Source organism: Myotis myotis, unplaced genomic scaffold, assembly GCF_014108235.1.
Source record: "Myotis myotis isolate mMyoMyo1 unplaced genomic scaffold, mMyoMyo1.p scaffold_m19_p_16, whole genome shotgun sequence".
NCBI lineage: Eukaryota > Metazoa > Chordata > Mammalia > Chiroptera > Vespertilionidae > Myotis > Myotis myotis.
In genome coordinates this window covers 37063953-37077882 of record NW_023416320.1, presented here as the reverse complement: position 1 = coordinate 37077882, position 13930 = coordinate 37063953, and the positions used below count along the sequence as shown (strand labels likewise).

General features: G+C 41.2%; 1 protein-coding gene across 23 annotated transcripts in view; it reads left to right on the top strand.

Moving 5' to 3' along the window:
- NCOA2 (nuclear receptor coactivator 2) overlaps window positions 1–13930 on the top strand; it is a 272696-nt gene that overhangs the window by 214475 nt on the left and 44291 nt on the right. For 21 of the 23 annotated variants that reach the window (XM_036338498.1, XM_036338485.1, XM_036338484.1 and 18 more), the window contains 5 exons: window positions 1757–1860; window positions 5538–5715; window positions 7933–8121; window positions 10975–11091; window positions 11373–11516. In XM_036338498.1, the coding sequence (XP_036194391.1) occupies window positions 1849–1860; window positions 5538–5715; window positions 7933–8121; window positions 10975–11091; window positions 11373–11516 (640 nt within the window). In that variant the 5' untranslated portion in view covers window positions 1757–1848. The remainder of the gene's footprint in view (window positions 1–1756; window positions 1861–5537; window positions 5716–7932; window positions 8122–10974; window positions 11092–11372; window positions 11517–13930) is intronic. The other 2 variants (XM_036338497.1, XM_036338494.1) reach the window with 1 other exon arrangement.

Genomic DNA, 13930 nt, shown 5'->3' with positions numbered 1-13930 from the left:
TAGATTTTTTTAAAAATATTTTTATTGATTTTTAGAGAGAGAGGAAGGGAGAGGGAAAGAAAGAGAAGCATCCATGTGAGTGAAACATTGATCTGCCTCCTGCACGCCCCCTACTGGAGATTGAGCCCGAGTGCCCTGACAGGGAATCAAACCAGCAACCTTTCGGTGCACAGGCTGATGCCCAACCAACTGAGACACATTGGCCAGGGTACTTGATAGTTTTTCAAGTGTGGTTTACATATCATCCCATTCACTTCTGTCGAAGTTTATATGTATAGAAGGGATGTACTAGGTCTTAAAAACTCAACGTGACTTGCTCTGTCTCCTACTTCTTTTTTTTTTTTTTTTAATATATTTTATTGATTTTTCACAGAGAGGAAGGGAGAGAGACAGAGAGTCAGAAACATCGATGAGAGAGAAACATCGATCAGCCGCCTCCTGCACATCTCCCAGTGGGGATGTGCCCTCAACCCAGGTATATGCCCCCGACCGGAATCGAACCCGGGACCCCTCAGTCCTCAGGCCGACGCTCTATCCACTGAGCCAAACCAGTTTCGGCTGTCTCCTACTTCTGCTAAGTGGCTGTGCTCAGGCTTGAACTACACAGGTCATCTCCGTTCCACTGGGAAAGATCACTCAGGGGCTCTCATCACAGGAGTGGCAAGATTATGCACCTGCATAACTTTATTTTCTAGGTTCTCATGTGCAAATTAAACTTTACAGGTTTCCAAAATACTGTGTAAAATACCTTTTTACAAAAAATAATAGTAGTAATAATAGAGGCAGCAAAATTTACCAAGATCATGAAAGCAGGTTGATTCTGAGTACTAAATTGATTTACGGTTTCCTTTATTTGCTTTTAATTGCAGTGATAACATGCAGTGTAAACAAGGATATAATTTATTCAGGTACAGATAATTGGTACATGGTTTCTGTGTTGTTTTCTAACAAGTTGCCGATATGTATCTGTTATGCTTTAAACCTCTTTTGGTGTTCTTGAAACAACTGTAAGATGTGTATTGACAAATATGCATCTGTTTCTTCGGGGAGAATTTTCCATGTTGGAATGTTTTCCGGGCCTGAAGGCTGCCTTGCACATTTTAATCCAGGAGCACATGGTATTCACCTCTGTACCAGATGAAAGGGTGGGCGGCCACTGGAATTCTCTGGGTGCCTGGTAGGATGCCTTGCCTCTCTGCCTTAAGCGGCTAAGTGCCTTCTACAAGACAGGGACCAAATCTTTCTGGCTACTTTAAATGTGAATGTGACAAGAGGTGGAGCAGGACAGGAGTCAAGGTGGTCACTGAGTGTCACAAGCGGGCAGCCCCAGCAGGTTAGACACCCCTCTGTTCCTTCTTCAAATGTGTGCAGGTGACTGCTACTGAATTCGGAACAGCAGACCCTCCGTCTTCCTAGTTTGGGGAATCTCTTGAGTAGAAAGTGATTGTGTCATAGGACATAGCAATTTCATAAACTAGAAAAAACGCTTGTCGGGGACTAGTGTAAAGCCACTAAACTCACTTCCTCGGCGGGCTGAGAGGGAGCCGAGCTGCAGGTTCTGGAGGCGAAGAGTGAGTGTTCTGGCTCCTGCTTCAGCAGCTTCTCGTGTTCAGGGCCAGTGGGGATGTGCTCCAACTCTTTTACAGTCATATCTGGTCCCGCTGGAGACCTAAAAGTCATTACAATAAAAATGTTTCTGTGTCACTCTGTCCTTGAAATCGCACTGCCATTTAATTCACACTTACGTTTGTTGCAGAGAAAGCAGCGGCTGCCAACATAGACGAGGTGCAGAAGTCAGACGTGTCATCCACGGGGCAGGGTGTCATCGACAAGGATGCGCTGGGGCCCATGATGCTGGAGGTAGCACACCTCGATTGGTTCTGTAGTTTACAATGTTGTCCATCTTTTCACATGATTACATTCGTTTTCAGGTGAACCTAATTTAAGGATAATGCAGTTAATTTTCACTCCTGAGATCGAAGTACTGCTTACCTCTTGGGTTTATTAACATGTCTCTCTCTCTTCTGGCTCCTGATTCCAGCAGATCTACATTTCAAATGAATGATCTAGAATGAAACTGACTAGACCAGAATATAAATTAACAGGCTTTCACTGCCAGTTGAGCATTCATTTTGGAAAATCATGTTCACAAGTCCTGTTAAATTCTGATATATTTCAGTTTGAAATTTTCCCCAAATTCTTAGATTTTATGTATGTCATATACATATACCTTACAGGTTAAAATTTGAGTGCCAGAAAAAGGTTTATGCTTTCTATTTAGGCAATTTCAAACTTGTTTATCTCATAAAGATAAAAACTGAATAGGCAGAACTTTTCAGATAAGGATCACAATTGTAATGGTTGGTCCTAACTGCTTGCTCTTTATTAACTTGAGGGAGTTTTATGATCAGACTGCTGTCTAGAATTTGTAAAGTCCAGCTTTCCTATTTTATTAACTAGCACAGTATTAAACACCCAGTACTGTGCTGTACCTATTCCAGAATTAAATTCAAGAATTTAATTTAGGCTATAGTAAGATGAGGGGGAAATGCAGCAAACATATCACAAGAAGCAGAGGGGCCCTGAGACATAAATTATGTCAGTTCTCAGGATAATTCCCTCTGCTGATAGGATGAGATTGGAAAGTGCCACATGCCCAGAAGCTTTGCAGCAGCCACATACATATAAGAAATTGGGATTTTTAATGCAAAGATAACCAGTAATCACTCCTTTTTTTTCAATTGGTTCATAAGATGATTTTTACTTTTAGAAAATTGAATTCTGTGAATATCTACCATATAATTGGAAGGTGGGGGGTGGGCACAGAAAAAATATATATAAGGTTGTCTGATGCAGTCTTTGTAGTATTTAGAAATGACTAAGTTCATTCTCTGGGGCCGGACCTGCTGCCAAAAGACTCTAAATGACCCATGTTGGCCCTTGCTTGTTTCTCTTGATTCACGGGCTTGAAATCCTCCAACTACAATTTTCAGGGAAAAAGCAAAAACATTGAACCTGCTTTTCCAGAGTCAACAGGCAAGGAAAGGCCAGAGAGCGGCTTCCCACTTCGTTCTTAGAAGCAAATAAGAAAATTCTAGGTGTACTGTTTAGAATTAGACGAAAGAAAGGAGATAACTTCTGTGAAAAACATCTTGGATTACAAATAAAATTGATTTGGAAATTATAGTAATCCAAGTTATTATAATTAGGAAACTTTCATATGTCTGTGTTTATTCTTTATATCAGAAGACAAAAATTAAGGTAGGGTGGGAACTCCTGGGAAAATTTCTGAGCTGCTAAAAAGAAATGCTTAGAGTAACCACAAGGCTGTGACTCAGACCCTTTGAGAGCGCCTTCATTAAGTGTAGAAATCAGATTGCTAGATGTCCGTGGGCCTTATCTCATAAAAGTGAACCACATTTTTGCTGTTTCAAAATAGTCTTCTGAAATCCAGTGCACTGAGCAAATCCCAGTGTGGCTGGGCGTTACTGCTGAATCTGTTTGAGAGGTAATGCTTGAATCTGGTGACTTAGCATTTGGATCTCAGTCTTCATCTCTGTTAGCGTGTCATTATAATTTAAACAGAGAAAACTTGTTCTTGTCGAGCTGTTCCTAGGCACAGATGCACACTCATGCTTACATCATAGCGTAGTGGTTGCTAGGCAACAAAACCCAATGTCAGCTTTTTTCATCAGAGCATTTCGTAGTGAGCTTTTAAAAACAACACAGTTTTACAAGATGAAACATTTTCCTCTTTCAGTTATATTAAGCCACATATCAGTCTTTCTGCCAGAGTACAAAAGCAAAAGGAAGCTACACGCAATTTCGAAAGTGAACTCTACAGAATATAATTATGAAAATCCCTGATGAATTTGTATCTAAAGCGATGAGCTTAAAAGGACACTTGGTACATAAGTAATCAGCTGACTTCCTGTCCCCCCACACAGACACACATGGTTGTACACACACACAGGGTTTTCCAGGGTTGATGCCAACCTATTCTGGAAGGCCATTTACGTACAGTTTTTCTTTGCCCCAGCATATTGCTTATACCATTGGTAAAACCTGACAAAATTTTGAAGAAAAACGAAAAACCAAGTGGGGTTCATTTGGGGGTAGGGAGAGCCTTCTAGTAAGTTCTAATTTGAGAGAGCTCTTAGTTTTGTGATAAAAATTGAATTAAAGCTGGAATATTCTTAAAGAACACTCACAAAATATGAGCCTGTAAAATAATAACTTAAGGAAAAAACAAAACTAGGGGAAAAGTAAACATTGCCCCACCATACATACATACTATACGTGTATGTACATGTAATATTCGTGTTGAAAACAGTCGTAAACGCATAGCATGGAGAAAGTGTATGACAGCAACTGGGTAGACCAGGGGGTGCTTCTCCAGGGATGCCTATCAATATCAAGCCTTTTCTAGTCCTGATCACTCACCTGACAGAGCTCTGACAAGCAGGGCTCAGGAAGGGAAACTCACTGAGCTCCCAGCCTTGGCATCACTGAGGAGACACGCTGGGAAAGGGCCTGGGGTGAGCGCAGGGTAGAGCACTCTCACTGTGTCGTCATCCAGACACAGCTCTGGAGGCAGGCGCACCTGCACTAACTCCCGCCCGCCTGTCAGTTCCCTCCAGAGTTGTAATAGTAAAATGAGAGTGTGTTTAAGGCACAGGAAACATGCTCAATAGCTACCATTATTATCTTTTTTTTCTGAAATGATCCTAGATTCCTCATCTCCTTCCCTAATCTAGATTGGAATGACAAGGAAGACTAAGGCTATGTACCCATTACAGGAAAAATGCTACTGTTATCTAGATGATGTAGGAGCCTGCATCCCGACGGACCAGTTAACTTTCAGTTCTCACTATCACAAACCAGAGCCTCACGTCTCAGGACAGTGCTAGCCACATCTATGCCTAAGGTTCCAACAAAGACTGGTTTGTCATATCAGAGAGATTTCTCAGACTTTGTCCCCATATATGTCAAACAGTAAAAGACTGATGTTTCTCCAAAGGTCTGAGATCATCTGCAGTTCTTTCCATTTAAACCAGGTAGCTTTAAAGGTAGTAAAATTGGGGGTTGTGGTGATTCTTGGCATTTATCCTTAAATTGGGGGGGAATTATCAGTGACCCCTTCCCTTGTATTGGGAGACTGTACAACATTACTTTGTATTGGGTTGGTCACAAACTTGTTGTTGGCCCTCTGGAATAGGGCCACCTCATTTTGAAAATACAGATAAATACCTGTAGTTTTACTTGGCAATAATTACTCCTGGTAAATTACCGGAGTTAGTGTTTGTCATTTAGTTTGTGACAAGCAACCTGATCTGGGCTCTCTCCCACCTACTAAGATGAAGTAATTTCACCAACAGAAAACGTGTTGTTTCTGAAAACTAGGAGAGGGCGAGAGAGATCGCTTTTCTAGCCATGTGTGAATTATATATTTCCCTTAAAGGATCATTCCCTTCTTAACAATTGCATATGGTTCTATGTGGTATCTTTTCTAACACAATCCATGTCTTTTCCCTCAGGCCCTTGATGGGTTCTTCTTTGTAGTGAACCTGGAAGGCAACGTTGTGTTTGTCTCAGAGAATGTGACACAGTACCTAAGGTATAACCAAGAGGAGCTGATGAACAAAAGTGTATATAGCATCCTGCATGTTGGGGACCACACTGAATTTGTCAAAAACCTGCTGCCAAAGTCTATAGGTAAAGGATTGTCTGCTGGGTCTGTCCTCACTCCCCTGCCCTCCCCCAGTGCACACATCGTCCTGGTTAGAGGGCTGAGAGAGAGCTGGAATGTGTCACCGGGGGGTCTAGAGGTGCTGTGTTAATATTGAAGCTTAGGAGCCATGGAGAAAAGGACATCGGCAGACATTGATCTTGATTGACCGTTTCAGTCCTATATTTAAAGTACATGAAAATAATTCCGCTGGCAAGTACTCATGGCAACTGTTTTCATGGGGTTTGTTTTGTTGTTGTTATTTAAGAAGCTGCCAAATTGCCTCCCACTCTACCCAGTGCCAGCGACTATGTTGTCCTTTTCTCCATGACTGTCTAAGAAGTAGAAGGTCATGAGAAGTTTGAGATTCAACCTATTTCAAGTCCGACTGGTGAAAAAAGTATGGACGTGGGTGCGCACAGCTTTCTAAAAGTAAGATGTTCAGAAACGAGTGGGTGTCGAGGGCTCGCATGCTCTCAGCCCCAGAGCTTCAAATGGGCTCTTCCATTTCACAGACGCAGCGGCCCAGCAGGTGTCTGATCAGGTACTGCCTCCTTAGCCCCTCCCTGTGCCCAACTCCTGGCTTCCTCACCTGCGCTGTTGGTGATCATTAAGGCCCATATTAAACTGGGTGGTCACAGCGTGGGCCCACTCTATTTGCTGCTCTGGAGTATGGCTGTTCCCGCTTACTAAGTGGTTCTTTTTTAAATATTCTCACTTAAACTGATGATGCTAAGAACATCTTCACGGAGAAAAAGAAGTGCATATTTTAAGAGAGAATAAGGTCAAGTCCTGAGTTAGCAAGTATTTCTGTTCTTTTTCTTAAGACTGTTTATATTAACTGGTTTTATCGCTACCACAGTAAATAGGCAAAGGTCTTTTCAAATTCCATTACAGCTGGCCTTTCCCTGATATGATAACCCCTTATTCAAAGTGACTTGCAAGAGTAATACAGAATATATGAATACTAGTGTGAGATTCTTCTATTATATTGTCTAGTAAATGGGATTTTTTTATTTCAAGTAACTAATATTTTCAAATCTCTTCAGTAATTTTATGACTTCCTCAAAGGACCTATACTTATTAATTCACTATTATTAATTCACTTGTCTAAGGAGTTTCTTGCCTTACTTTATATTGTATTTTTTTATACTTTCAAATTACTTATTAACCTGAGTTAATAAGAGCTCCTTTTCCTTTGATTACTCTGTGTAGTCCTCATTATGTAAATAAGCTTGTAAGAATGCTGGTGATGAAATTGACTTCTCAAATGTCTGCATCGACATATAAAGTTAGCTCTGGTTCCTTCTGTAATTCTAAAATGGTTTCTTGCCGTTAACTTGATAATTGCCTCTTTTCTCTAGCATGCGTTTCCTTTTTTACTCCTTTACAGCCCAGTGGCTGTAGGATTAACATTGCGTTCGCCGAAACACCCATGACATCTAGTTGGCCCGTTCAGTGCTTTCTAACCAGTGACTTTTTCTTTTTAAATATATTATTACTGATTTCAGAGAGGAAGGGAGAGGGAGATAGAAACATCAGTAATGAGAGAGAATCAGTGATTGGCTGCCTTCTGCACAACCCCTACTGGGGATCAAGCCCCAACCAAACCTGGGGATTGAACTGTGACTTCCTGGTTCATAGGTTGATGCTCCACCACTGAGCCATGCTGGCTGGCTAAAAGTGAACCAGGTTTTGGATTCAATCCCCCATCAGGGTACATACAGGAGGTGACCTATGGATGTTTCTCTCTCACATAGATGTTTATCTCTCTCTCCCTCTCCCTTTCTCTCTCTAAAATCAATTTTTTAAAAATTTTAATGCGTGCTGTAGTTGGTGCCACTTACAGATTTTTGAGTAGGGGCAACATGTAAAATTGGAATGGAAATAGATTCAAATAAATTTCCAAGAAATCAGAGTTTGAAAAACCTCAAAATGGAGAACTATAGTATTCTGTTAATAAATAATCAAGATCTGAACTTGAAGGGAAGGGTAAAAAGACATTCTGAAAATTCCTAGAATTTTCCCAAGTTGAAACATTCACCCAAGAATGTTTCCCCTCCAGATTATGAAATTACAATAGAAAATGATAAGCGCTATATAAAAATAAAATGACTCTGTGCTTCCTGTATATTTTGATAATTTGGCAGTGGTGAGTCTCACGTTGGTTTCTTTATAATTTCGGATTTCTTTGCCTTGCTCAGTGAACGGGGGATCTTGGTCTGGCGAACCTCCCAGGCGCAACAGCCATACGTTCAATTGTCGGATGCTGGTGAAACCTTTGCCTGAGTCTGAAGAGGAAGGTCATGATAACCAGGAAGCACATCAAAAATACGAAACTATGCAGTGCTTTGCTGTCTCTCAACCAAAGTCCATCAAGGAAGAAGGAGAAGGTAGGATGAAATCTCTCGTATATTTTATATATTCGTGTATTTATACTGCTTCTTCCACACTTAATAATATAAAATTAGTGGCCACACAAAGAAAAATTTAGAGATGTCTTTTTTGTTTGTTTTTTCCACCTACTTAAGAATTTTTATGATAAATTTTATTTGTAAGTCTTTAGAACAACTCAATAGACTTTTCTGCAGTGACGGCATTGTTTTGTACCATCAGTGTCCAGCATAGCAGCCACTAACTACATGTGGCTATTGAGCATTTGAAATGCGATTGGGAGACTGAGTTTTCTGTTTTATTAAATTTACATTAAATAGCTAGGCGTGGCTAATGGCTGCCCTGTTAGTGGCTGAACCTCTGGGGGAGCCTGGACTCCTGGGATGAGCTGCTGCGAGCTGTGAGCCACAGCCTAGAAAAGTGCACATGGTACAGAGCGTTTTCATGTACAGTGGACCCTTGAACCATTCGGTGGTTGAGGCGCTAATCCCTGCATCATCAAAATCCCACGTATAACTTTCGACTTTCCAAAAACAGTTTTAATTAATAGCCTAGTGTTGATCAGAAGCCTTACTGATAATAATCAATTAGCACATAATTGTATATTGCTTGGATTATATCCTTGCAATAAAGTGAGTTCGAGAAAAGAAAATGCTATTAAGAAAACCATAGGAAGAAAAAATAAGTTTACAGTACTATATGTATTTATTGAAAAAGAATCCATGTCTAAGTTGGGCCTGTGCAGGGGAAACCGGTGTTGTGCAAGGGTCAACTGTACTTCAAGGGATTAGTGGATTCCATATAGTTTATCCATGGATGCTGGGTCCACAGTGATACGTAAGAGAGGATACAGATGGGAGTGGGGAATGGAGGGGGTTTCAGACTCTAAGCTCTTAGGCTCTTCCCCTTAAAGAGAAGCTGGTGTATAGTATCCACCCCTGCACCCTCCAAGCAAACCATTCACAGCTGAGGGTCCCGCTGTAGTATGAGACATGCCTAGAGTGCGTTCTGCATGCGTCGAGAAGGGGGAGCTGAGGACCACGTGGGCAGAAGCATCATTCTTAGGCTCTACTGAGCTCTCTGAACAGGAGTTTGCTCTAGAATCAAGCGAAGTCAACAGTAGCAGTGTCAGAATGTAATAAAGATTACATGGCTGTGCCTGAACCATGATTGGCATTAAGTCTAGTTATTTAGTCCCTTTTAAAAAAATGTAGCCAAACCGGTTTGGCTCAGTGGATAGAGCATCGGCCTGCGGACTGAAAGGTCCCAGGTTCGATTCCGGTCAAGGGCATGTACCTCGGTTGCGGGCACATCTCCAGTAGGGGGTGTGCAGGAGGCGGCTAGTCGATGTTTCTCTCTCATCGATGTTTCTAACTCTCTATCCCTCTCTCTTCCTCTCTGTAAAAAATCAATAAAATATATTTTTTTTAAAAAAAAAAAAAATGTAAGTAATTTTTAATTTAAATTGTATTAGAAAGGAAGTAATAGAGCTGTCATAGACAATAATACATAGTTCTTCAAAATTAAGTTTATACATAGGTATGGAATGTCGAAAGATTTTATTCACTTGTATGTGACAGAGTAAGTACTGCTGATTCATCCATCTATGATAATATTAAAAAGCAGTATAAACAGATATAGCTGAGCTCATTTTTGTTTTGGTGTGGTATGTTTACATATTTTGGGACATTTGAAATCTGATTCTGGGTGCTAGCTCTCAGTATGAGTAGAGTTTCTGAGCCATGATGCGCTCAGGTTCAGGTCCTGGTTTCACCAAAGTTTTGCATGATGCTGAGCACGTTACTTAAACTTTATGGTTGGTTTTCTCCTCTGTTAAATGGAGGTAATGCTATTAGCAACCTCAAAGAGTTGTTAAGAGAGTTAAATGAATTGGCAGCGTATAAAAGCAGCGGGACAGATGTCCATCTCATAGTAAGTGCTCAGAAATGTAGTGTTTATTATCTTAAGGATGAGGATTATATTTAATTTGTGATGCCCGTTATTACAGGATATGTTTGAAGAAATTTTTTCCTAAATTTAAAGGTGAATAATCATAAATCCCTAACATAAGATACGAAGAGACTCTTTTTAACAACCTTTTACTCAGCATTTTTTGAAATTGAAAAGGGCTATGCCATGTGCTCTGCATATTACAAAGATGAATGAAACATTTCCTGTTCTCCAGAAGTGGACATAGATGCATAAAACAGTTGCAGTGGGTGTGGAGTAAACACTTAGCACCGGCTCTGTGGGAAACCAGCCACGGCCAAGATTCTGAACTTGGCACCCGCCGCATTTTCTAGGATTTGTTTTCCAATTCTGAGCTAGACCTAGTTCATATTCTTTATTTTAAATTGCATATTGCCATCATAGGGTTATTTACATAGTTTAGTAGAAGGTATATCTAGTTTTCCTTGTTGTTGTAAACCTGAAACTCAAAAGGCAACCCCTGGCAAAGCAGCATGTCAGATTTTGGTTTTCATCATTTCTCTACTTTGTTATGAATTCAGCTGGTTGGTAGGGTCTGCCGTTTCATAAGGAAGGATTCCATTCTTCTCCGTCATTGGGTGGACGGTTTCAGGTTGCTAACGCTAGGACGGTGGATATTCTTTTATCACATGTATCGTGTGGCTTTAGCAGTTTATCCCCAGCTCCCCCGGCTCATCCTACACAGCTCACCCCTCCCCCTCCCCAGCTGCTTCCCACTTCAGTGGAGGAGAGCATAGAGCCGGTGAAAAGCAGAGGTACATGGCGTTTTGTCGCTCTCTCCCTTGTTGATTTACAAGCTGTGCTGTCATAAATACACTTGAGTTTGTTTGAATCACTGAAAGGCCTTATGTGATAACCCTAAGTGTCTTCGATTGAAGATTTGCAGTCCTGCTTGATTTGTGTGGCAAGGAGAGTCCCCATGAAGGAAAGACCGGTTCTTCCCTCATCAGAAAGTTTTACTACTCGCCAGGATCTCCAAGGTAAATTTTCTTTGCAAAGGAGACCAAAGAAATCATTTTAGATGCTTGCATATTTGTCATGCAAGGAACGTGCTTAGACGGTGGCAGACGCTGGGACCCGTGGCTGCTGGGTAGACTCACTGAGGAGCTGGAGGACGGGCCAGGGAGGGACAATTATTTTCACTGTCTACCCTGTTAGTCCATGTACTACTGTAAATAAATAAATTTTCATCGTTTAAAATTTTAATTGTTTCCGTAGTAGTGGGTCAGCACGTAGGTATAATGCTTGCTGTATTCACCAGGCAAGATCACATCACTGGACACGAGCACCATGCGGGCCGCCATGAAGCCCGGCTGGGAGGACCTGGTGAGGAGGTGCATTCAGAAGTTCCATGCCCAGCACGAGGGGGAGTCTCTGTCTTACGCCAAGAGGCATCACCATGAAGGTAAGAGTCTCCAAAGGAGAGTTTTCTTGAACTTGATTTTGCTAAACTGCTATTTCCTGCGGGAGCTTTCTCTGAAGCTCACCTCGAAGACTTGGGTCTTGCTACTCTTTGTGTCTGTGTGTGCCATGCCCAGAAAGCCCTGCCTTCTGAAGGAAGTTTTCACGGGGGCGCCATAGGACAGGAAAGTGGGATGAGGGACATAGACTTGGACATGATGATTTCACTGAACAGATGAAAGGAAAGGGAAAGAGTTCGTTGTCTTTGATTCTAAGACTTCTAGATGTATAAGACAATAAGGTACCATCTAATATCAAAAGAAATGTCTTAATCGTAAGGAGGAAAGAGGAATGAAGTGAAATTTGTGAATTTTTTATTGAAGTGACTAGCCCTCCTTCCGGATGCTGATCACTGAAGGCTACCCAGATGTTTCTGGAAGGGTCAGAAAGATGAGGTGGCTTGCCTAAGATCATAAATTAATTAATAGGACAACTGGAACTAAACCCAAGACTTCAGTCATGTTTCAGTGCTAATCGCTGCCCTCATTGAGCACCTGATCTTGTCTGGCACTGTCCGTTATTGTCCCGTTATCTCACGGGCCCGCTGTGAAGCAGGCACTGTGACTCCTGCTGCAGACAGCAGCTGGCACAGGTGAGGTGGCGGCTCCTGGGCAAGTGGTAAGTGTGGGCACTGGGCGTTCATCTGGCCCATCCTGCCCGTTACTCCACTGTGCTGCCCCCAGAGTTCTTCCACAGGATTCCTTTTCCTCAAGGGCTTCCTGGTTGTTTGTTAAATTGATGCGAACAAAGGAGAACTTTGTCCTCTTTGTGGGCACCTATGTCCACAGCTGGGGGCCAGGCTGCTTGTGAGGACAGGGGGCAGGGCAGGGTGCCTCGCCACTCAATTTGGCAAGTTGTCTGCAGTTTTGCAGAGAAAAGTTGTAACTCATTATTGAAAATAGAGTTTTAGTTTGGCATCCTCCTTTTCATGGGCATCCGCAACCTTGGCATTTACCAGTAGTGTTTATATGTTTAAACTTGATGCTCTTAAGCTCGCTGATGAAACGGGCAAATCATAGCAAATGACCTCTCTTCTTTCCCTTAGCTTTTCCTCATCCTATTTATCCAAAAATAAGAGGAAGTAAAAAAGCCATATTTGATAGGAATCAATGCCATTTCACCAGATCTGGTTTAAAATAAAAAGAATAGTAACAGCAAAAAATGAGCGCTCACCATTAGCAAGCACGTCCTTGGGCCCTGGGTAGCAATGTCCTACATTTAATTTCTGTGGCTTCCTGATTCCTCACAAGGGTTTAGAAGATATATTCGGCACTCTGCTAGGTTTCATTAGCTGGGACCCACTGAAAGGAAACTCTGAAATACATGAAATACATTTTATCTAAATGTACAAAGTAGGTAAGATCAAGGGTAATCATTTGCATCGAGTAAAAATCTACTGGAGGGCTTTGTTTAAATGGAGAGCTTCCTAAATGCTTCATGTGCACGCTAACACTGGTCTTCTTAGTAAACACGTTTGATGTAGATCAAATGGAAATGGAAACTCTTAAAGGATCACATCCAAGGTCAGATTAAATTCTGAAATGATAAGCCATTGGAAATATGAATCTTACTATGAAAATTGTATTTGTGCTACCTTTTAGGAACATACTTACGTAGAAGGCAAGGTACACATATGAACAGTAGTTCATTTCCAGTGGGACCACTTCAGAGTAATGCACCTGACAATTGAGGCCAGAATGTAATACCTCAATACTGCAGGTAGCAAACTGCAGAGGGGGTTTCTTTAGGGAAAGTGCTCAAAGTGAGATTTTACCACGAAATCAGATCTACAGCATGTGTCGGCCTCTCTCTTCCTCTCTTCATCCTTGTGGAATGGTGAATGTTATTGGTCACTTTGGGGCTTTTCACCCACAAAATGTATGCTGAGGGTTACTTGGTAAAAAACAGATATGGTCTTCTTAAAATGGCTTAAGAGGTAACTAAATTATATGGCTACTCTTTCTGAATCGAGATATTCTTTTTTTCATATGCATTATTTGACAGTTTTAAAATACAGTTGTATTAAAAGATGAGCCATGAAGTTTTATTTTAAGAGAAATTATTTTAACCTAGTTGATCTGTGTTGTATTTTCTGCCAGTGTCTTGAAAAAGAAACATCTGATTCTTTATAAAGATCTTAAACCAATTCCATGTCACTAAGATTTGTACTTTTGTTGTTTTGGTTTTCTATTTGGCCTTTTTTTTTTTTCCTTTGAAAAGATTTTCTGGTTGTTTATCTTTTACTTCCTGTTGATTTAACCACAGAAATAATGCTTCTTACACACTGAGAAACAGAATTGGGGAATAGTAGAGTGAAATGATGAGTTGAACAGTATGTAACTGAGATGAATATTCAGG